Raw genomic sequence first — 21,513 nt, forward strand, 5'->3', positions numbered from 1 at the left:
GGTGAATTGAGTTGCTAAGCTATTTAATGCACTTAGCACCTCTTCTAAGCACTTTTTTTGACAGAAAGACTGTAAGGGAATCTCCTATAATATAATTGGTGCAACAAAGTCAAATTACAAGTATCATGCCTTAAACCTGTGTGGGTGGGAAGGCATCAGCCCCTTCCCACCACTAGGCTATGCCTTAGTCTGCATTGAAAGAGGTCTAAAAGTTCAGTGCATGCTATCCTCTCATGACACCCTGATGATACAGAAATCGAAAAGGGCCTCTGCTTTCGCATAGAAGCATGGGAGAACTTATCCCCTCAACACACGCCGACAATATAGAAATCGAATGGAGCTTTGCTTTCGTCTAGTGAGTGAGTCTTTCCCTTCCTTCTCAAACTTGATCGCCTTCTTTTGGGGAGAATGAAAGGACACTCTTTTCCGGAAATCCAATTTGGCTCACGTGTGAAAATTGATTTTTTCAATGTAAAAAAAATCCAATTTTTTTATGTATTCATAGTTACATCAAAATGCTACCTCAAAGTTTTAGGGAAAAAGGTTAAACATTTTGGCCCGTGCAAAAAAAATATAATTTTGAACACCAAATGTTACCTAAAAATTGTTTCTCACTGACGAAACACCACTGCTCCGTTTTGCATGAAAATTGTTAAGCCTGCTTACGACACTAACACGACATCCTCAAAAAATTCAGAATTTTTTTACTAAAACATTTACCATTTTTTTGAGGTACTGTTCATTCGGGAGCAAATGCTTCCGGGAGCCAAAACGCTCCCCCCGAAATACATTTTCTCTCTCTGGAGCCTTATCGGGTTCAATGGCCTTTTCTTGCATAGATAAACACTTTTTGCCTGTTTCCCTGCAAACTTTCCTCAAACATTGGCACCAGTAAGTTTGTTTCTCCCTTGAGACACACCGAAGACCAAGCGTCACAAGATCAGAAAAGTGTCAATAGACCCATCACGAAATCCCATGCTCATGGCAAGGCAAATGGATGGCATATATCTTCAAGATCACTTGGCTCTGCATCATGTGTTGAGCAGTTCGTGCCGACGAGATCTCCTCAAAGACCAGGGGTGTAGGTATGCATCTGGTATCAAGAGCTTGTAGTTGTTGTCCGGATGGTTATTGCTTTATGACAAGTTCAAGTGGCTCAAATAAGTTAGAGCATCTCTAGCAGACCCCTTATATCGCGTCGAACTGCAAAATAACCGTCAGTTTACAGTTTTGCGCGAAAAAGTGGCATGAACAGATACCGTTTCGGACCGCGACCTTTAAAATTTTTTGTGGGGCGCGGCAAATTCTCCCATCAACCTTCAGAAACATGAGGCGGCAGGCCGACCCGAGGGTGACCCCTATAGCTAGCGAGATTTGGCGGGAGGGACATTTCCGCGTGGTAGTTCCCGCTCTCCCTTCCCTTTGTCGCCATTGATCTTCCTCCGCTCGCTTCAGACCACCTTCCCCGGCATTGTAGCACCACCATGGACGTCTCTCAGTCGTCGCCTGTCACCGTGGAAGTCATGGACGCGCCAACCCCTCAAGCAGATCTCGTTGCCGGCCGTGTCGCGCTCGTCGCCGTTCCAGCCTCCACCGCCCATCCCCACAAGCGCCAGGGCAACTTCGTCGTCCAGACCGTCGCTCCCGCAGCTGTCCCCGAGAAGGCACGCGCGTCCGCCGCCGCCGCCATCTCGCTAGTGAAGATGCACAAGGTGGCAGGGGTGAGAGGGAAGGCGGGCAAAAAAGGTACTGCAAGCACTGCGCCACCACCTCCTCTGATCGCCACCGCAAGAGCTTCCCCAAGGACGCCCGCCGCTGCCGCTGCTGCCACCGCCCCCGAGGTGTTCGACATAATGGGCACAAGGTATGAAACTTTGATTTTCTTCTAGTTGTTTTCACTTTTCGCCATTATGATTGTTCTTGACTTGTGAGGCAAAATTATAGCGCATGTTTGCATGATGTGACTGCCGAGTTTGTGCACATGTTGGACGACAACGCCGTCAACATTGATCAAGCCTCGATCGATGTATTTTGCATGAGTTATTTTGGGGTCATGGATGAAAACTATGTCATTGCTCAAATAAGTTCATGTGTTGTGCTCCTACATCTTTTTTTCTTTCATATCCATCATTTTTGACCCAAAAAACCTGAACCATCGCATTGCAATGATTTACATTTTTCATCTGAGAGCTCTTCTAGGCCATGAACTATGGTGGGCGCACCTAGCTGTGCTGCTAGTGGGAAAGTAATTTAGCACCAAAAGCACGACACGACGAATATTTTGATTTTGCTGTACACCAATACGGCTCCTTGTTACGTCCTCTTGGGATTAATCAGCTGCAGCTGCATGGACAACTCTAGGTTCCATAGCACGTCGCCCATGGCCGGCCGCTCCGTGCCTTGGTGCGCGAGGCACTCCACGGCGGTCTCAGCGAACTTCTCAAGGCATTCCGGCGCGACCTGGTCCTTGATCGCCGCGTCAACGGCGTCCGGCAGGGTGCCGTTCCGGTGGCATGTGAGCGCGTGCTCGGCGAGGCCGACGGCCTGGTCCCCTGGCGGCAGCGCCGGCCGCGCCATGAGCGCCTCGAAGAGCACGACGCCTAAGGAGTAGACGTCGGACTCCATCGTGGCGTGCTTGGAGTTGGAGAGGCCAAAGTCCGAGAGCTTGGCGACCCAGTTCTCGTCGAGGAGGATGGTGGTGGTCTTGACGTCGCCGTGGACGACGCCGCCGGCGTGCAGGCAGTGCAGGCCCCGCGCGGCGCCCATGCACGCGTCGAGGCGGCGCCACCACGGCATCACCGGCTTGCCGCTCTTGCCGCGCAGGTGCTCCCGCAGCGTGCCGCGCGGCATGTACCGGTACACGAGGATGGTCTCCTCCTTGTCCGAGCAGAAGCCGAGGAGCGGGACGAGGTGCCGGTGCCGCAGGTTGGACAGCACCTCGATCTCCGCCCGGAACTCGCGCGCGCTCCGGCCCGTCGACGGGTCGGCCAGCTTGATGGCCACCGCGGTGCCGCCATCCACGACGCCGCGGAACACCTTCCCCCGCCTGCCCACGCCGACCACCAGCGCCTCGCTGAAGTTCCGGGTCGCCGCCTTGATCTCGGCCAGCGAGAAGGACCTGCCGCCGCCGCGGGGGGCGGGAGAGCGGTACTCCGGCAGCCACTCGCCGGTGCTGGTCTCCCCCTTCCTCCTCTTCTTATTCCTCTTGTGGACGTACAGGTATGCCGCCATCGCCACGCAACCGATGGCCGCGGCGGCGCCGCCCATGACCACCGCCAACACGTGCATTGGACGTACGTCGGTGCGGCAGTGCACAGGGAGATCGGTGGTCAGTTAGTCTTGGGCAGAAAGGAGCGATCGAGTTGAAGAGACGAGCGCGGGTGTTGGGGAGCGTTTGGCGGGTACCAAGTCCTGTGCATCTGCATGGGCGAATCAGTCTGCCATTGACACGGGGTGCAGCCGTGCGTGCAGGTGCGCCATGCGTGCGCGAGGCGAAACCGATCGCGGCATCGCGGGAGACTTTGAAGGAAATCTCCGGCACGTCTGGCCTGTCCGTGACGGGACAAAGTTCCTACGCTCAGCCCTCTGGTTACTCGCAGCATTTTTGAGTTCTCCGCGAACCTGATGGAGCCTAACCTAGCTTAGGAAAGGGATAAGTATATTTTTCGTCTTCGAACTCTTGCAAAAGTTTAGAAATGGTCCCTCAACTTTAAAACCACCAAAACTCACACTCACAACTAATTAAACCGGATACTTTTCAAGCTGTTAGACCAATCGTATCTAAACACGTATCATGGTCAGATGTGCTCAGGTTGTGAAAATCCGGACTAGCCTGAAACAACTGGCAGTCTCATGTCATGCCGCCAGTGTCCTCTAGAGACAAAACAAACCGTACTCCAAAGCATCAAGGTTGCAACTTGAGAAGCCATTCACCGCCTCTCTGGTACTGCCAGTCCTCTTTATAGAAGTATCATGGAAAACTGTTCCCCAAGATGGGAGCTCCATAATCCTCCATCAGAACATGAAGCTACCTATCTTTGACGCTCGTCTTTCGAGCACCTTTCCCAGCCGCTTTGCGCTCTGACTGCGCCTGAACAGTGTACTGCTTCTGCAGCCCCTGGAGCCTCTCGAGAAGTTCTCGGAACGAAGGACGGCGTTGCGGTTCACTGCACAGAGGGGATATTTGATTTAGTGGGATCAGGAATCAGCTGTTTGATACTCCTTCACTAGCCTGCAAAATGGTACTGTACTATATGTACCTTTCCCAACAGCTCTCGATCATCGATGCCCACTGAGGATCCACGTCGCTTGGTATTTCCAGTCTGTGATCCATGAAACCCACGGCTCCGATAACCTGCAACATAGGGGGCCACCGTTAGGGATTTGGCATTAATGGCGATGTTTGTGCTGTTACGTCAAAAAGAAGCAGCAAAAAAGAAACTAGGGTTTCTTAAACTGCAACGACGGAGATCACAATTGGAAAAGATTCACCATTCACCAGTAAGCTAGTATTTTCCAAGAATCTTTTTTTGGCTCTAAGAAACCACAAAAATGGAGTATATGTAGAAAAGTCATCTCTGCGTACCTGCATTGTATTGAGAGTATCCCAGGGGATCTTCTGAGTAGCAAGCTCCCACAGGACCACTCCATAGCTGAATACATCAGACCTATACTTAATAAAAAAGGAAGAAATCAGTAAACATCCATAGGTAACAAGAACATCTGTTGTTCAAGAATCTCCACAATGAGTTTACTTTTCATTTGAAGGTTCACTCCGTAGCACCTCCGGAGCCATCCACTGCGGCTGGATGTGGAAACCAAGTCATCAGGTACTTAGATTAAAGTTTATGACAATCTTGTCAGTCTGGAGAATCCATTTCAAAAGGTTAAGTTTGCTTGTACTTACTGTTCCCTTTCCAGTTTTTGTTGACAGAAATGTTTCGAGTTTCAGACGTGAAAGGCCAAAGTCTGCAACCTAATAGAACCAAGTGAGAAGAGACAACATAAAGCATGAAGAATAAAGTTTCATAATTACCTTTACAGTCCAATTCTTATCAACCAACAGGTTTGGCGATTTCAAATCACGGTGCACAACAGTTGGGATGAAACTGTGAAGATAATTCATGCCCCTTGCCTGCAACAATATTAAATTTATTCTTCTAAGAACTCACATGGAAAAATATGTACTCGGCAAAGAAAACATCAAGTAACTTCTATCTCCATAGGTTAAGAGCCCACAACATGAACACACATTTTGGAGGGTTTAGGTAACAATGTTGGCATATTGCACATCATAATCACATGAATCATGATTGACTTTTGGTGATATAATATTTACTTATGATTGTAGAAACATAATGTGTCATATAGCACAAGATACCCTGTTAGATGGCAAGTACATGATATCATCTATTTTCTTGTTTCATTCTTCCATACACTGAAGCTACAGATATGGCTTAGCTTACATGCAGTTTAACTTCACTTTTAGGCAGTTGCAAAGGTAAATTCTGTATCTATTCAAAACAATACTTGACATCTTCAACTGAAGAATGTTTATCAGGTCTTCTGCTACAACATGCTCATTTCTCAAAAGTTCCATGTAGTTAATTTGGCTTGAAATTTCCTGAATCCTTAACCAGCTGTTAAGTCACTCACAATGTCAACAGCCATGTTAACTCTTCGTCTTGGATCCAGCTTGCCAATGTTACTTTGAAGCAACCGAAACAAACTCCCGCTGCATTATGGGACTCAGTCAAGAGTTATACAGAACAAGTAAAACAACTCTACCTAGTACAAAATCAATGCATGGTATGTCAGAGGTGTTTTTAGTATCAAAGGAAAAGAACCAGGGATATTAGCACTCCCAACTTCTTCAATAAGAGGCAAGTATAAAACATGGTTGGTTGCTTACAGAACCAGTTGAGCCATCCATCAATCCTTTGAAGTGTTTTTACTAGTACCGATAAGAAAAACATGTAGGAAGATATACAGCATACCGTGGCAAAAATTCAGTGACAATACAAAGTCGTTCCTGCGAAGCAACTGCACCCATGAAAAGTATTATATTGGGGTGTCGTAGCTTCTTCATCAATGATACCTACACATTTGAAGGATACAAATATGGTCATGGCCACAAACTATGGAAAAGCGATCACAGAACATGATTTAGAAAGTTATCAATGTAGTGCTCATTGACCCACAAAAATCAATCAAAGTGAAGATTAATTTGTCAATGCCATACCTTTTTTCATATTTACTCACATAGTTAAATTAACATAGAATAGCGAAAATGGTAATTGTTTCTATAATGGAGTATCTGTCTCAATATTACAGTAGATATCGTGTGGTTTCATTGCCATTATACCCAAATTCATGAGCAATTGAAGGTCACCAGAAATTGTATGTAGATATAGATGCCCACCTCTTGTCTGAAGGTATTTATCATTTCTTTTGAATATTCCTGCTTGGAGAATACTTTAGCTGCCACGTCCTACAGGAACATTGATAGATACTGAGGATTTATTGTTAAGATGTAAAGCTCCATTCATAATCATGCGACAGAAATGACATACCGAGCCATACCACAAAGCATGATACACTGTTCCGCAACAACCTGTATGCACCAAATATGAAATAACAAAAATGAGTACGTTTGTTACAAAAGAGGACAATACCAGATTGCATACAGCAGTCTAAGAATAAGGATATTAGTGACAATTCTGTGTGATTATCTACATGGACTTTCAGCAGTAAACAAGTACTCCCTCCGTCCCATAATATAAGAGAGTTTTTGACACTAGCGTAGCGTAGTGTCCCATAATATAAGATCACTTTGCAAGCTACTCCCTCCGTCCCATAATATAAGAGCGTTTTTGACACTACGCTAGTGTCAAAAACGCTCTTATATTATGGGACAGAGGGAGTACATGCATAACCTTACGAACAAACATAGCCATCACTGTTGTGGAAATGTAACACTTGCAACTTAGAATCACAGAATGGACATCCACGCCACCAGGACTAAAGTAAAATCATGAAATTAACTGAACTGTTATGACTCCTGAAGATTAGAAGAAACAGAACCGATTTGAACTATGCCAAAGATAAGAGGAGAATGCACAAGCTTTTATTAAGAAGCATGAAAAGCGATGAATTTTACTGAAAAGAACTGATTTTTACTACGCTTGCGAGCTATTAAGATGCATGCATAGTGAGGAAGTACTGACAAAGAACAAACAACTTAAGTAGTTCTTGTAGATGGAGTAATTGCAAGCTATGGGTATGGTTACTCCTAAATTTTTTGGAGTTCATGTTAGCAAGAGATCTGAGTGCCTATAGATGGAGTAATTGCAAAGGGAGAAGTAATACCTTGACCTACTTGTTCTCCAATTACTAGGTCTTCCCAGAGAATCTCATAATCTAGGCAGTCTGCTTCATAATCTACTCTCTCAATACCGCTGCTATCAGTACTCCCCGTGCTGCTCATGCTACTCGTGCTGTTCTTGTTGAAATCCCACCAGGAACCTGAGACCTCATATTTCGTAGCCCAAGTGTCTTCGCTGTTTTGGCAGTTTGGAATTATGATAGGCTCTAGAACTGCAACCCTCTGATGACTCTGGTCATTCTCTTGCTTATCCTGCAACTGTGTTGAGTTCACGTTATTCTTTCCAGAACCCCCATCATTTTCATGCCCTTTCCAAGGCCACGATATGCCCTTCTTTGCCAATAATGCCTCAGCCTTCGAACGAAAAATCTTGTAGGACCCTACTTTTCCTTCTCCTGGATCATCACTACTTGTTTTGCTCGACTTGCCAAGGGATTTTTCTTGGGCCGCAAAGGCACCATGCATTACATCCCCACTTGGGGTGTTTTCTTCACTTGATGCCACCTCGGCCTGGAGATCAGAATACTGGCCCTCACAGCCACCACCATACTGTTTGTTGCTATTCTGACCTGTCCTTATCCGAGAACGAACTCTACTTGTAACGCTGGTAGCCTGCGTTGTTATTCCAACAACAAGAAAACAATACACTAAGAAAGAAATACGTGAAGAATAAGTACCAGAAAGAGTAAGTTCCTATTTGAAATTAAACAGCGAGATCATTTCTTCTGTTGTTCAGCAATGCAACTTACCAAAGTTACTATCTTGGAGGTGATAGCAGATTGAGGAGGTTGCTGGGAGTGAAGAGAACCTTTGTTTACTGAACCACTTGTAGGCCAGTTGTTAGCATGAAACCGGTGCTTTGCTGTACTTGGATAGGATTCCGACGAGTCTGAGGGACTAAATATCTCCTCTAGTGCCCGTACATCAAGCGAGAGACAGATGAGGCCCACCAAGCTACCATCGTCATCGTACAAAGGGGTGTTGTGGACAGAAATGAAAAACCTCTCTCCTGCTTTGTTCTTAACAGGAAACCTCCCTCAACAACACTTGCCCATAAATATGTTCTGGATGACGAGTTTTGCAGCATCGAAGTCAGTAGGATGAACAATTAATTCAACGGCATTCCGGCCAACTGCCTCTGCTGCAGAATAGCCATACATATGCTCAGCATACCGGTTCCTAGATCACAGAACAAAAACAAAGAGTTTGGTGATACATGTGTTCAGAGAACCGAGCAGAGTCAATTGTGTGTAGAAATGCCTATCGCATAAAGAATCTGCCATGCCTCTTTAGTCAACTTGACCGGGCCAGAGAATGGGATCTACACTAACTACATGCATCAAGATTGCATTTCAATAAAAAGGAGCTAAATGCACTTTGCACTAGGCAAATTGCCAGGTTCTGTCACCTTGCAGCAGTTTTCTACAAAAGTTTTCACTTTGCAAAAAAATATATGGGAAAAAGACTATGAATAGCACTAGTCAGCATTTCATCAAACACTTGGTGAACAATATAACCAAGGAGCCTCACCAGTACAGAAGCTTCCCGTCGGGGGCGATGATGTGCACGGCTTGCCCCAGCGACTGCAGTATCCAGTGGCAGTGCCTGTCGGGCAGCCTGCCACGGGCTGCGACGCGCCGCGACGACGAGGAGGGCCGCGGCGGCGGCGGCAGCGCGCGGAGGGCGCGTCGCCGGGCCGCGGCGCGGCGGTCCGGCATGAGCCTGCCCACCTCCCGCTTGAGCTCCGCCTGCCCTTCCTCCAGCGCCCGTATCTTCTTCAGGAGCTCGTCCGCCTCCATCGCCGGGGATGGCGCCGCTGCTTTCTTGACCCCCTGTGGTGCGGCTCCTGGTCTGGTCGGTGGCTATGTAGGAGTAGTAGTATTGCTCGGAGCCGGGGCACGAGGGGGGTGGAGCATCGGAATGTAGTGGCGCCACCGCAGTCGCTCTTGCCTTTCGCTTCCGCCGCGGCATCGCCGGAGCATGCGGCTGGAATTTAGTGGTATTCTTTTTGCGATGAGGATGCGGATGCGGATGGGGTTTTCCGGAGAGCGATTAAACAAGTCCATCAGTACGGGAGATCTAAGCAAGCACGCGCCAACGGTGAGGTGTAGTCAATGAGCGAGACGGGTGAGGTGTAGCTCACTGTTCTGCCTCCTCTCCCGAAGCCCAAACTGGAATTCTCCTCCTCCGTTTCAAGTTTTCCTCCCATTCCCGAGACCACATGCATGTCCTGCTCTCTCTACGTCTCCTTGAGCTTGAAAATCAGCTTCTGGTGCCAGCCATGTGTTAAATTTGGTCTCACTCAAGCTCAACCCACTCGAGAATGGGAACGTGTCCAGATAGTCTTTTTTCTTTTCTTTTCGAAATAAGATTTCGTCCCGCTTACAGTCGAACGATATTTGGTAGTGAGGCGGCCTTCTTAAAAAGCAGATTCCGGGCTAACCGGACAAAATAGACACACGCCACTACTCAACCGAGAGATAATACATGCATACTAGACTGCAGCGCCACAACGCCTTCGTGGCGTCTCCACGGTCTGCTGCCGGTGTCGGGGTTATGATCCTGACAATGAATACTAGGGGTACGAATAATGAGCAGAGCCTAGCTACAGCGCAGGTGTAGCACTCGGTGTTTAACGAGTTCAGGCCCCTCTTCGTGGAGGTAACAGACCTACGTCTCGTGCCCGAGGCTTGGTTTTGATTTGATGGGTATGGTTACAAAGGTTGCTCGACCTTGGCTCAGGAGGCGGGGTGCGGCTTATATAGAGTACGCCGCAACCCATGCCCTCCACATCGCCAGGGCATTTAATGACATTGACTGTGTTAGTTACAATGGAAAGAGTCTCTACTACATGAGTTACCAGTAACGGTAGTCTTGACTTTGCCTTTAGGGCGGCTTAGGATTCCTTGACCGTTGCAGCTCCCACGACGTCCCTTCATCTCGTTAATCCGAGTGGTGGTAGTCTAGCCGAGTGACGGGTGGTTGTCCGAGTGTTGTCGAGCTATCCGAGTGCACTTCCTGATGTATGCATCTGAATGGTGCTATGGTCCAGGGACCTACCCATGGTGGTGATGGCCCCCATGTGGGTCCCATATGATGGGTCCTTGACCCTACCTATAATAGGTTACCTCATCATTAGCCCCCAAATCCGTTGAGGTTTCGTAGGACAAATGAGCCTATCTTTCGGTTAGGTCCGAGTGTTGCTGGGGCACTCGGAATATGTTTCCGGGTCGTGGTTCGCTGCTCCTTAGACGAAAACACAACGGATTCTCGACTACAAATTTTCGCAGTTGACCGGGTGTTGTTGATTGCCGAGAAAAAAATGGTGGCATTCGTTTGTCTCTCGGAGGAGATAGACTTGGGGCCCGATTACGGGCATGTCATTATAACTCGAGTGGCGACGTTGGCGCGTGGACTGATTCTTTGGAGAGGTGCCACTCCTTATCCCAGGGGAACGCCAGCGCGGGCATTCTACGAGCCCAGGTTTACGAGTCATGCGCCTTGGAGCCTACTGAAAGGGCCAAGTGAACCCGCGGAGGGGTGTCAAGCTCGTCTCATAGCAATCCTGAAGAGGACTTCAGTCGGGTGTTTAGCGTGGCCGAGTGCTCGGGTCCCCGCGGAGGGTGGTCAGTTGATGTCTACTACACAACCTTCTCCTTGTAGACGTTGTTGGGCCTCCAAGTGCAGAGGTTTGTAGGACAGTAGCAAATTTCCCTCAGGTGGATGACCTAAGGTTTATCAATCCGTGGGAGGCGTAGGATGAAGATGGTCTCTCTCAAGCAACCCTTCAACCAAATAACAAAGAGTCTCTTGTGTCCCCAACACACCCAATACAATGGTGAATTGTATAGGTGCACTAGTTCGGCGAAGAGATGGTGATATAAGTGCAATATGGATGGTAGATATAGGTTTTTGTAATCTGAAATTATAAAAACAGCAAGGTAACTAATGATAAAAGTGAGCACAAACGATATTGCAATGCTTCGAAACAAGGCCTAGGGTTCATACTTTCACTAGTGCAAGTTCTCTCAACAATAATAACATAACTGGATCATATAACTATCCATCAACATGTAACAAAGAGTCACTCCAAAGTCACTAATAGCGGAGAACAAACAGAGAGATTATTGTAGGGTACGAAACCACCTCAAAGTTATCATTTCTGATCGATCTATTCAAGAGTCCGTAGTAAAATAACACGAAGCTATTCTTTCCGTTCGATCTATCCTAGAGTTCGTACTAGAATAACACCTTAAGACATAAATCAACCAAAATCCTAATGTCACCTAGATACTCCAATGTCACCTCAAGTATCCGTGGGTATGATTATACGATATGCATCACACAATCTCATATTCATCTATTCAACCATCATAAAGAACTTAAAAGAGTGCCCCAAAGTTTTTACCGGAGAGTCAAGACGAAAACTTGTGCACTACAAAAAAAAGACACATCCGTGACATTTTGGGCCGAACGAATTTTTTTTCTGTCATACATATGACAGTTCTATGACGATAATTGTGGCAAAACCCGGTATCATCATAGATGTGGTGGGCTCCTACTTCTATGACAAAAAATCATGACAGAAAATGGGCTTTTCGTCCTGGGCGGGCCGGAGACGCAGATGCATGACATTCTTTGGGCCATCCATGACGGAAAAAACCATGATAGAAACGAGGGGGAGGAAAATTTCGGGGAGTTGATGGTTACGGTGGGAGGTCGGGGAGTTGCGTTTCTCTCGTACGTACGCGCGTGTGTGCGAGGCGTTGGCTCTAACTGAAGCCGAGCGAGGCATTGGGCTCTAACTGAACCCGAGCGATTGCACTACAGGCTACGCGTTACTGAACCCGAGCGATCGATCGATGGCTGTTAACTGAACTCGATGGAGCGATTCTGAAAGTGCTAGTTATCGACTAGAGGGGGGGGTGAATAGGCGATTTTTATCAAAGTCTTCAAAACGTGGAGGTTTCGAAGACAAACAATAGAAATGACCTAGTTGATATGCAGCGGAAGATAAACTACCATAAGCAAACCATAGTCAAGTATGCAATGATGTGAAAGTACAGGACTAATAGCAGCTAAGTAGTAAGGATCAGGATGGAAGATAGTATGAAGCCAATCAACGATAGTAGTCAAGCGATGAAGTCAAACAGATAAGACAAATAAGCAATGACTTCACGAAGACAAACTCAAAGTAAAGGAGGGAAGGGATAGAACCAGTCACTTGTTGAAGACACAGGATTTGTTGGACCAGTTCTAGTTGCTGTGACAACTGTACGTCTGGTTAGGGAGTGAGATTCAACTCAGAAGACCGCGTCTTCACCTTATTCCCCTTGAGCTAAGGACACCTAGTCCTCGCCCAATCACTCTGGTAAGTCTTCAAGGTAGACTTCCGAACCTTCACAGACTTCGTTCACCGGCAATCCACAATGACCCTTGGATGCTCAGAACGCGACACCTAACCGGCTGGAGGATACACAGTCCTCAAGTGTAATAAGTCTTCAGGTCACACAGACAGAAAGACTTCAGTGATGCCTAACACTCTTTGGCTCTGGGTGTTTGGGCTTTGTCCTCGCAAGGATTTCTCTCTCAAAGGCTTCGAGGTGGGTTGCTCTCAAAACGACAAAAGCCGTAAACTAACTCTGAGCAGCCACTAATTTATGGTGTAGGGGTGGGCTATTTACAGCCACAAGGCAACCCGACCTGATTTGTCCGAAATGACCCTGGGTCACTAAGGAACTGACATGTGTTCCAACGGTCAGATTTCAAACACACACGGCAACTTTTCTTGGGCTACAAGCAAAGCTGACTCATCCAGCTCTGGATAAGATTTTCTCTCATTGTCTTCGCTCGAAGACATAGGATTTGGGTTGAGCATCACTTCAGTCACTCTGACTTTGTTCACTTGGACCCCACTTAACAGTACGGTGGTTCCTATGACTCAACAAAGAAGAAAAGGAAACAATGAAACAACACAGTCTTCGCGCTCCATAGTCTTCGCTCAATGTCTTCTCTCGTCATAGTCTTCAATGTGAATATCTTCACATACCACCATTGTCTTCAATGTCTTCATACATTTTTAGGGGTCATCTCCGGTAGGTAAACCGAATCAATGAGGGACACTACCTGCGTTATCCTACAATTCTCACAAACGCATTAGTCCCTCAACCAACTTTGTCGTCAATACTCCAAAACCAACTAGGGGTGGCACTATATGCACTTACAATCGCCCAATTTTTGGTGATTGATGACAAACTGGTTGAAGTTTTCAACGGGAAAGAAGTATGTGAAATTGTAAAGGATAGGGTATTGTCTTCATAAGTGGCAAGGGCTCCCCCTGAAGATGTGCATATAAATGATTTGCTTTTGGAATGCAAATGCACATGGCAGGTTGTACTTGTGGAGATCCTCTTCAACTTATGAAGATAATTCATCATGCATGAAATGATATAACTTAAAGAATGACATGCATAATGGAAAATGGACAACTGCAGAATGATCTAAGTGCGGAATTTATCATCGCACATGAAAGAGCAGATAAGTAGCAGACGACCATCGAGTTTAAGTGTTACAACTCAAAGAACGAAGTGTATGAAAAGCAAGAGTTGTAAACACTAGGAAAAATATAAAGCAACCGCCCATATGAACCCACTTGAAGACTATCAAACTCATATGCTTCTCCCCCTTTTGTCAGTAATAACCAAAAAGGTGTGAAGACATAGAGCATGTACTCGTCCTCATGAGGAGTAGTTGAAGCAGCAGGGTTGTCGTTGTCGTTTGGCGGTGCAGACGAACTTGGTGCAGTGTTGATGCATGCAGAAGTAGGGGGCGGTGAAGTAGCATCGTCTTCATCATCGATCACATTGGCATTCACGGTTGCCACGGAGGAAGAATAGTCAGAGTCTTCAAGGGATGGAGTTCGTCGTAGGACAGCATTCCGTGGAGGAGTGGAGTTAAACTTGAATCGTTCAGTGAAGCCATCGTCTTGAAGATCTGCTTCAGCACTGAGCAGGGTCAAACTCTTCCATGATCGCCGACAAGTTTCATGAGTGACAAATGCATTCTTGGTGGCAAGATTGCGAATGCGATTTACATCCACCAAGAGAGTTTGCATCTGACGCTTGAGCCAGAAATGATGTTTATCCTATTTCTGATGCAGAGCCACAAGAAGTTCCCGGTCATTGAGGACCCGAGAGCGCTTCTTTGGCCTTTGATCAATTGTGCTCTCAGTAGCTTCAATTGGCGCACGATGAGGTAGACGAGTATTTCCAGCCATCGGATAGACACGTGTAACAGCTTGGGCTCCTTCCATAGGCTGAGTGAAGCTTTGATGTTCAACATTTTGAAGACAAAGAGGCTTCTTCGCAGGCTCAGGGTATATGGCTTCAACTGACATATCAACCTCTGATAGAAAGATCACATGATTGCGAGCAGAGGGCTGATAGTTGACAGCAGAGTGTTGCTTGATGAGGCGCATGACCCATGGAGCATAGAATTTCAGGCCAAAAAGGTCAGATCCAGATGCAGCCAGTTGCCTGATGAAGAAATCTTGGGCATTGAAGCTGATGCCATTGAGGATGTAAAAGACCAATGTCTTCATGGCTCCTTCAAGTTTTGCAGCTGATGAATGTCCTTTGATAGGCCATAGAGTCCGCCTGATGATGTGATATATGGTGCGTGGCAGATACTCAAGGTCATCAACAAAGAACTCCTTTGGGTATTCAGCGTCATGAGGCAATGGCTTCATCATGCTCAACATCTGGCTCATGTTGGGTTCAGGCTTATGGAAAATGCTCTCTAGTGCATTGCGGTGTTTTTGACAACCAGGTTCATATAGCTCTCCGAGAGTGGATAGGCCTGTAAGCTCAATGATGTCAAGAGCTTTGGCTTCATGATGAACATTTCCTGTCATCTACTCGAGAACCCATGTCTTTGTATCTCTGTTATATCCGCGAATGTGGAGCGTAGCATAGAATTGAAGCAAAAGTTCTTCATTCCAATGTTCTTTGTCTGTCACAAAGCTGAGCAGACCAGCATCACGAAAGTAGTCAAGTGCTTCTTCTAAGCATGGCAGTCCAGCAATGACTTCAGTGTTGAGGTGCATATGAGGGAAAATGCGCCCTTGATCATACAGAACACAGGAGTAATAGCTTCGTTGCTGATGACTCCAGAAACAATCAGATGATATTCTTGGCTTAGCGTAAGGGTTCTTTGAGCTGTCAAAGAAGGTGTTGTGGCTTTTGAAGCCATTTGCATTGAAGGACCCGACAGATGTGGCAGTACCTGGAAACCTTGGCAGTCTTGGCTTTGGCTTCTGGACCTGAGGCCTATGCTCAATGTGATAGTCAAACTGAGGACCAGAGACATTAGGCGGAGGGACCAGAACGGGCCATCTTACTGTGATTAGCTCGCCATGGTTGTATGCTTGCTCAATTGTATAGGGCCTTGGTGGCAGAACAGGAGCAGTGGCAGCAGTTGAGGCTTCAGGCTGCACAACAGGTGCTTCGGGAGCAGTTGCCTCATTGGCTTCAGGAGCATTTTCAGCATTGACTTCTGGTATGGTGCTTGGGACAGGCTCCACATTAGCTTCAGCCATGACTACGTCATTGGCTTCATTGGTGTTGGTGGTGACAGCCTCAAGATTTTCAACCTCCACTTGATGAGCTGGAGGGTCAGGCACAGACACATTCACTTCATGTACAGCTTCTTCAGGAATTGGGGAAGTAGAGACACGTTCTTCTAGATGTTCGTCATCGGCTGATGTAGCCAGATTGTCTTCAGCAGCTGGTGCTTCATACATGGAGACTGTAAGTGCATCTAGTGCCACCCCTAGTTGGTTTTGGAGTATTGACGACAAAGTTGGTTGAGGGACTAATGCGTTTGTGAGAATTGCGGGATAACGCAGGTAGTGTCCCTCATTGATTCGGTTTACCTACCGGAGATGACCCCTAAAAATGTATGAAGACATTGAAGACAATGGTGGTATGTGAAGATATTCACATTTAAGACTATGACGAGAGAAGACATTGAGCGAAGACTATGGAGCGCGAAGACTGTGTTGTTTCGTTGTTTCCTTTTCTTCTTTGTTGAGTCATAGGAACCACCGTACTGTTAAGTGGGGTCCGAGTGAACAAAGTCAGAGTGACTGAAGTGATGCTCAACCCAAATCCTATGTCTTCGAGTGAAGACAATGAGAGCAAATCTTATCCAGAGCTGGATGAGTCAGCTTTGCTTGTAGCCCAAGAAAAGTTGCCGTGTGTGTTTGAAATCTGACCGTTGGAACACGTGTCAGTTCCTTAGTGACCCAGGGTCATTTCGGACAAATTAGGTCGGGTTGCCTTGTGGCTATAAATAGTCCACCCCCTACACCATAAATTGGTGGCTGCTCAGAGTTAGTTTATGGCTTCTGTCGTTTTGAGAGCAACCCACCTCGAAGCCTTTGAGAGAGAAATCCTTGCGAGGACAAAGCCCAAACACCCAGAGCCAAAGAGTGTTAGGCATCACTGAAGTCTTTCTGTCTGTGTGACCTGAAGACTTATTACACTTGAGGACTGTGTATCCTCCAGCCGGTTAGGCGTCACGTTCTGAGCATCCAAGAGTCATTGTGGATTGCCGGTGAACAAAGTCTGTGAAGGTTCGGAAGTCTACCTTGAAGACTTACCAGAGTGATTGGGCGAGGACTAGGTGTCCTTAGCTCAAAGGGAATAAGGTGAAGACGCGGTCTTCTGAGTTAAATCTCAGCCTCCCTAACCAGACGTACAGTTGTCACAGCAACTGGAACTGGTCCAACAAATCCTGTGTCTTCAACAAGTGACTGGTTCTATCCCTTCCCTCTTTTACTTTGAGTTTGTCTTCGTGAAGTCATTGCTTATTTGTCTTATCTGTTTGACTTCATCGCTTGACTACTATCGTTGATTGGCTTCATACTATCTTCCATCCTTGATCCTTACTACTTAGCTGCTATTAGTCCTGTACTTTCACATCATTGCATACTTGACTATGGTTTGCTTATGGTAGTTTATCTTCCGCTGCATATCAACTAGTCATTTCTATTGTTTGTCTTCGAAACCTCCACGTTTTGAAGACTTTGATAAAAATCGCCTATTCACCCCCCCTCTAGTCGATAACTAGCACTTTTAATTGGTATCAGAGCAAGGTACTCCCTTGTTCTGTGTGATTCGGTTTAACCACCTGGAGTTTAGCTATGTAGACTGCAGGGATAATCAAAGTCTCCGCTGCTTGTCCCGTGTTCGATGGAACTGAATATCCCTACTGGAAAATAAGATGCGCATGCATCTTGAAGCCATTGATGTCGACCTCTGGTATGTCATCAAGAATGGCGTTCCCAAAATTGGTGAAGGTGTCACCCTACTGATGTCAAGAAGTTCATTCAACTGGACTCCACTGCAAAGAACATCATTTGTGGTCATCTGACCAAAGGACAGTATGGCCGTGTGAGTGCTCTGGAAATGTCAAAGCTAGTCTGGGACTGCCTATTCAAGGTCAACGAAGGTGCCTCTACACAGAGAGACCAGAGGATCAGTGTTCTTCGCAATCTCTTCAACCGCTTCAAGAGAAACGACAATGAAAATGTCCAGCTCATGTTTGATCGCCTCACCGACATCACAAATGAGCTTCAGGCTCTTGGCGCCACTGAGATCACCAAGCATGAAATCGTCAAGACACTACTGAGATCACTTGACAGCTCCTTTGACACCCTTGCCCTCATGATACAAGAACGTCCTGACTTCAAGACACTCGATCCGTCTGATATACTTGAGAGGCTCAACACACATGAGTTCCAGCTTTTTGAGAAAAGAGATATCTATGGTCCCAATTATGGCCGAACTCGCGCCAAAAGTGGTTTCCTCATCTGAAGAAGAATCTGATTGCGGTTCTGATGATCCTGAAGACATTGCAAAGGAACTTGCCATGCTTGTGAAGAAGTTTCAGAGGTTCACCAAGAAGAAGGGCTTCAGAAAGTCTTCACGATCTAGCTCAAGAAGTGATGAAGCTTCCACTCATGACAACAAGAAGAGAACATGTCACAAGTGCAAGAAACCTGGACACTATATCTCTGAGTGTCCTCAGTAGGACAATGAGAAGAAGAAGAAGAAGAAGAAGAGCAAGGAATATGATTCTGATGACAAGAAGAAGAAGAAATCTTCAAAGTCTTCTTCTAAGTCCTCATCAAGGTCTTCATCACATAAGAAGAGCTCATCCGGCAAGGATCGTGCTTTTGTTGGCAAGGAAATGGATTCAGAGGAGGAGTCTGCTTCTGAGGAGGTGGAGGTGGAGTCTGAAGGAGAGTCCGACCCTGGCGTTGCAAGTCTGGCTCTAGCCACAACCTATGTTGCCAAGTCCATCTTCAACACTGAAGACAATGACTTCCACACCAACGTTGAAGCTGATGACATGGACGATCCTGCTCCCACCTGGACACTGCCTATGGACGACCTCTGGTATGTCATCAAGAATGGCGTTCCCAAAATTGGTGAAGGTGTCACCCTACTGATGTCAAGAAGTTCATTCAACTGGACTCCACTGCAAAGAACATCATCTGTGGTCATCTGACCAAAGGACAGTATGGCCATGTGAGTGCTCTGGAAATGTCAAAGCTAGTCTGGGACTGCCTATTCAAGGTCAACGAAGGTGCCTCTACACAGAGAGACCAGAGGATCAGTGTTCTTCGCAATCTCTTCAACCGCTTCAAGAGAAACGACAATGAAAATGTCCAGCTCACGTTTGATCGCCTCACCGACATCACAAATGAGCTTCAGGCTCTTGGCGCCACTGAGATCACCAAGCATGAAATCATCAAGACACTACTGAGATCACTTGACAGCTCCTTTGACACCCTGGCCCTCATGATACAAGAACGTCCTGACTTCAAGACACTCGATTCGTCTGATATACTTGAGAGGCTCAACACACATGAGTTCTAGCTTTTTGAGAAAAGAGATATCTATGGTCCCAATTATGGCCGAACTTGCGCCAAAAGTGGTTTCCTCATCTGAAGAAGAATCTGACTGCGGTTCTGATGATCCTGAAGACATTGGAAAGGAACTTGCCATGCTTGTGAAGAAGTTTCAGAGGTTCACCAAGAAGAAGGGCTTCAGAAAGTCTTCACGATCTAGCTCAAGAAGTGATGAAGCTTCCACTCATGACAACAAGAAGAGAACATGTCACAAGTGTAAGAAACCTGGACACTATATCTCTGAGTGTCCTCAGTGGGACAATGAGAAGAAGAAGAAGAAGAAGAAGAGCAAGGAATATGATTCTGATGACAAGAAGAAGAAGAAATCTTCAAAGTCTTCTTCTAAGTCCTCATCAAGGTCTTCATCACATAAGAAGAGCTCATCCGGCAAGGCTCGTGCTTTTGTTGGCAAGGAAATGGATTCAGAGGAGGAGTCTGCTTCTGAGGAGGTGGAGGTGGAGTCTGAAGGAGAGTCCGACCCTGGCGTTGCAAGTCTGGCTCTAGCCACAACCTATGTTGCCAAGTCCATCTTCATGGCACGTAGTGCCAAGGTAAAATCACGCGATGCTTACTTTCAAACATCAAGTGAAGATGACTCTGATTGTGAATCCAAACCCAGCTACAAAACACTTGCTAAAATTGCTACTGAACAAGAAAGGGCTACAGAACATACTCAAAAACTGTTAGACAAAAGCGATGACCTGTTGGACGCGGAAATGACACGTTCACAGTCCTTAGTAGAAGACATAAAAAATCTTCATGCTAAGTACCAAGAACTTGAAAGTCTTCATGAGACGCTCTCAACCACATATGAAAGGCTCTCCTATGATTATCTTCAAAGGAAGCAAGAGCTTGAGAAATTGAAAGCGACTCATGAAGATCTTCAAAAAGAGAATGAGTCATTTCACGCTCAACAGATCAGTTCTGCTCAGGATGGATTTGAACCACCATGTTTAAAATGCATTGAGCGTGATAACGCTACCTCTATTGCTGAATGTTCCTATACCGCTGCTGTTGCATTGTCTTCAACTACTGATGTGGAAACTAACCCCTCTACGGAGGATACCACTTCTATTGCTGATGAGAATGCTAGGTTGAAGACATTGCTTGAAACTGGGATGTACAAAAGTCTGAAAGGACATCAGACACTTTGTGATGTCCTCAAAAAGCAGATTCTGAACCGAAACCCTAGGAAAGAGGGTGTTGGGTTTGAGAGGAAAATGAATGCTGATGGTTCATACTAGAAGCCTGTGCAGTATCCCAAAACCACATGGGTTGCTGCCAAGGAACCTTTAGTGGATCCATCCACTTTATCTGGCTTTACCTGTGCTAATCCTATTATCATTGATGAATCCTTTGATGCAAACTATAAACTGTTCAAAAATCAGAATGGTGAAGTGTTTGCCAGGTATATTGGTACTAACTGCAGGAATGGACCACCTATGAAGAAGATCTGGGTTCCCAAAAGCTGACTTGAGAATCTTCCAGTGAATGTCATCATGACACCACCAGGGAAGAAGACAAACCCCAGACCAAAGGCATCATATGGTCCAACGGCTTCATACGAATACATGACTCACTTGAGTCACCCTAACGCCAATGTTTTGCAGGGAAATCATGCTCAAACTTATGAATATGAACGTGTGTCCTCAAACCGCCATGTTCATAGGACTAAGAACTTTTCTGCTTATTCATATGAGTACCATTCATCTCCTGCAAGGCTATTTCCTAGGGCTTCAAAGCTGAAATTCTCAGATGCTGCACTTAGACTCATTGCTTCTAAGCCACCCCTGAAGATGTGGGTGGTGAAGAAGAATTAAATCTCTTTTGCAGAATATGGTCTCCAGCCAGCAATCAAAGGCATCCGATATTATTGCTGGGGACCTAAAACACAAAGGGACGCATGATAAAATGACTCACTATGTATTCCACATATGAATCGCTTACCTGTCATACTGTGTGCTCTAATCTTGATCTAAGCTGTGATAATCCTAGTGTGCATCAAATGCTTATGCTTCACAACATACCTTGTGAAGCATATCCTCCTAACTGCACTGTAGGGTATCACATCTCGTGCTTCAGAATAGATTATCGACAGCGGATGCACTAATCATATGACTGGTGATCGAAGTCTTCTCATGGACTCAACCTT

The 21,513-nt window shown here is 46.2% G+C and overlaps 1 protein-coding gene and 1 pseudogene across 1 annotated transcript; both read right to left on the bottom strand.

Moving 5' to 3' along the window:
* Window positions 1–3,649: 3,649 nt before the first annotated feature.
* Window positions 3,650–9,530, bottom strand: LOC123138372 (probable serine/threonine-protein kinase DDB_G0267514; annotated as a pseudogene).
* On the bottom strand, window positions 8,911–9,328 carry LOC123138371 (uncharacterized). The gene has a single exon (XM_044558338.1). It carries the CDS (start codon window positions 9,181–9,183, stop codon window positions 8,911–8,913), a length of 273 nt encoding a protein of 90 aa, XP_044414273.1. The 5' UTR covers window positions 9,184–9,328.
* Window positions 9,531–21,513: the final 11,983 nt, after the last annotated feature.

This window comes from Triticum aestivum, chromosome 6B, assembly GCF_018294505.1.
Source record: "Triticum aestivum cultivar Chinese Spring chromosome 6B, IWGSC CS RefSeq v2.1, whole genome shotgun sequence".
In the NCBI taxonomy this organism is placed as follows: domain Eukaryota; kingdom Viridiplantae; phylum Streptophyta; class Magnoliopsida; order Poales; family Poaceae; genus Triticum; species Triticum aestivum.

What these genes read in the sequence shown, in the direction of transcription:
- LOC123138371 (XM_044558338.1), bottom strand. Translation starts at nt 9,183, where the DNA reads ATGGAGGCGGACGAGCTCCTGAAGAAGATACGGGCGCTGGAGGAAGGG.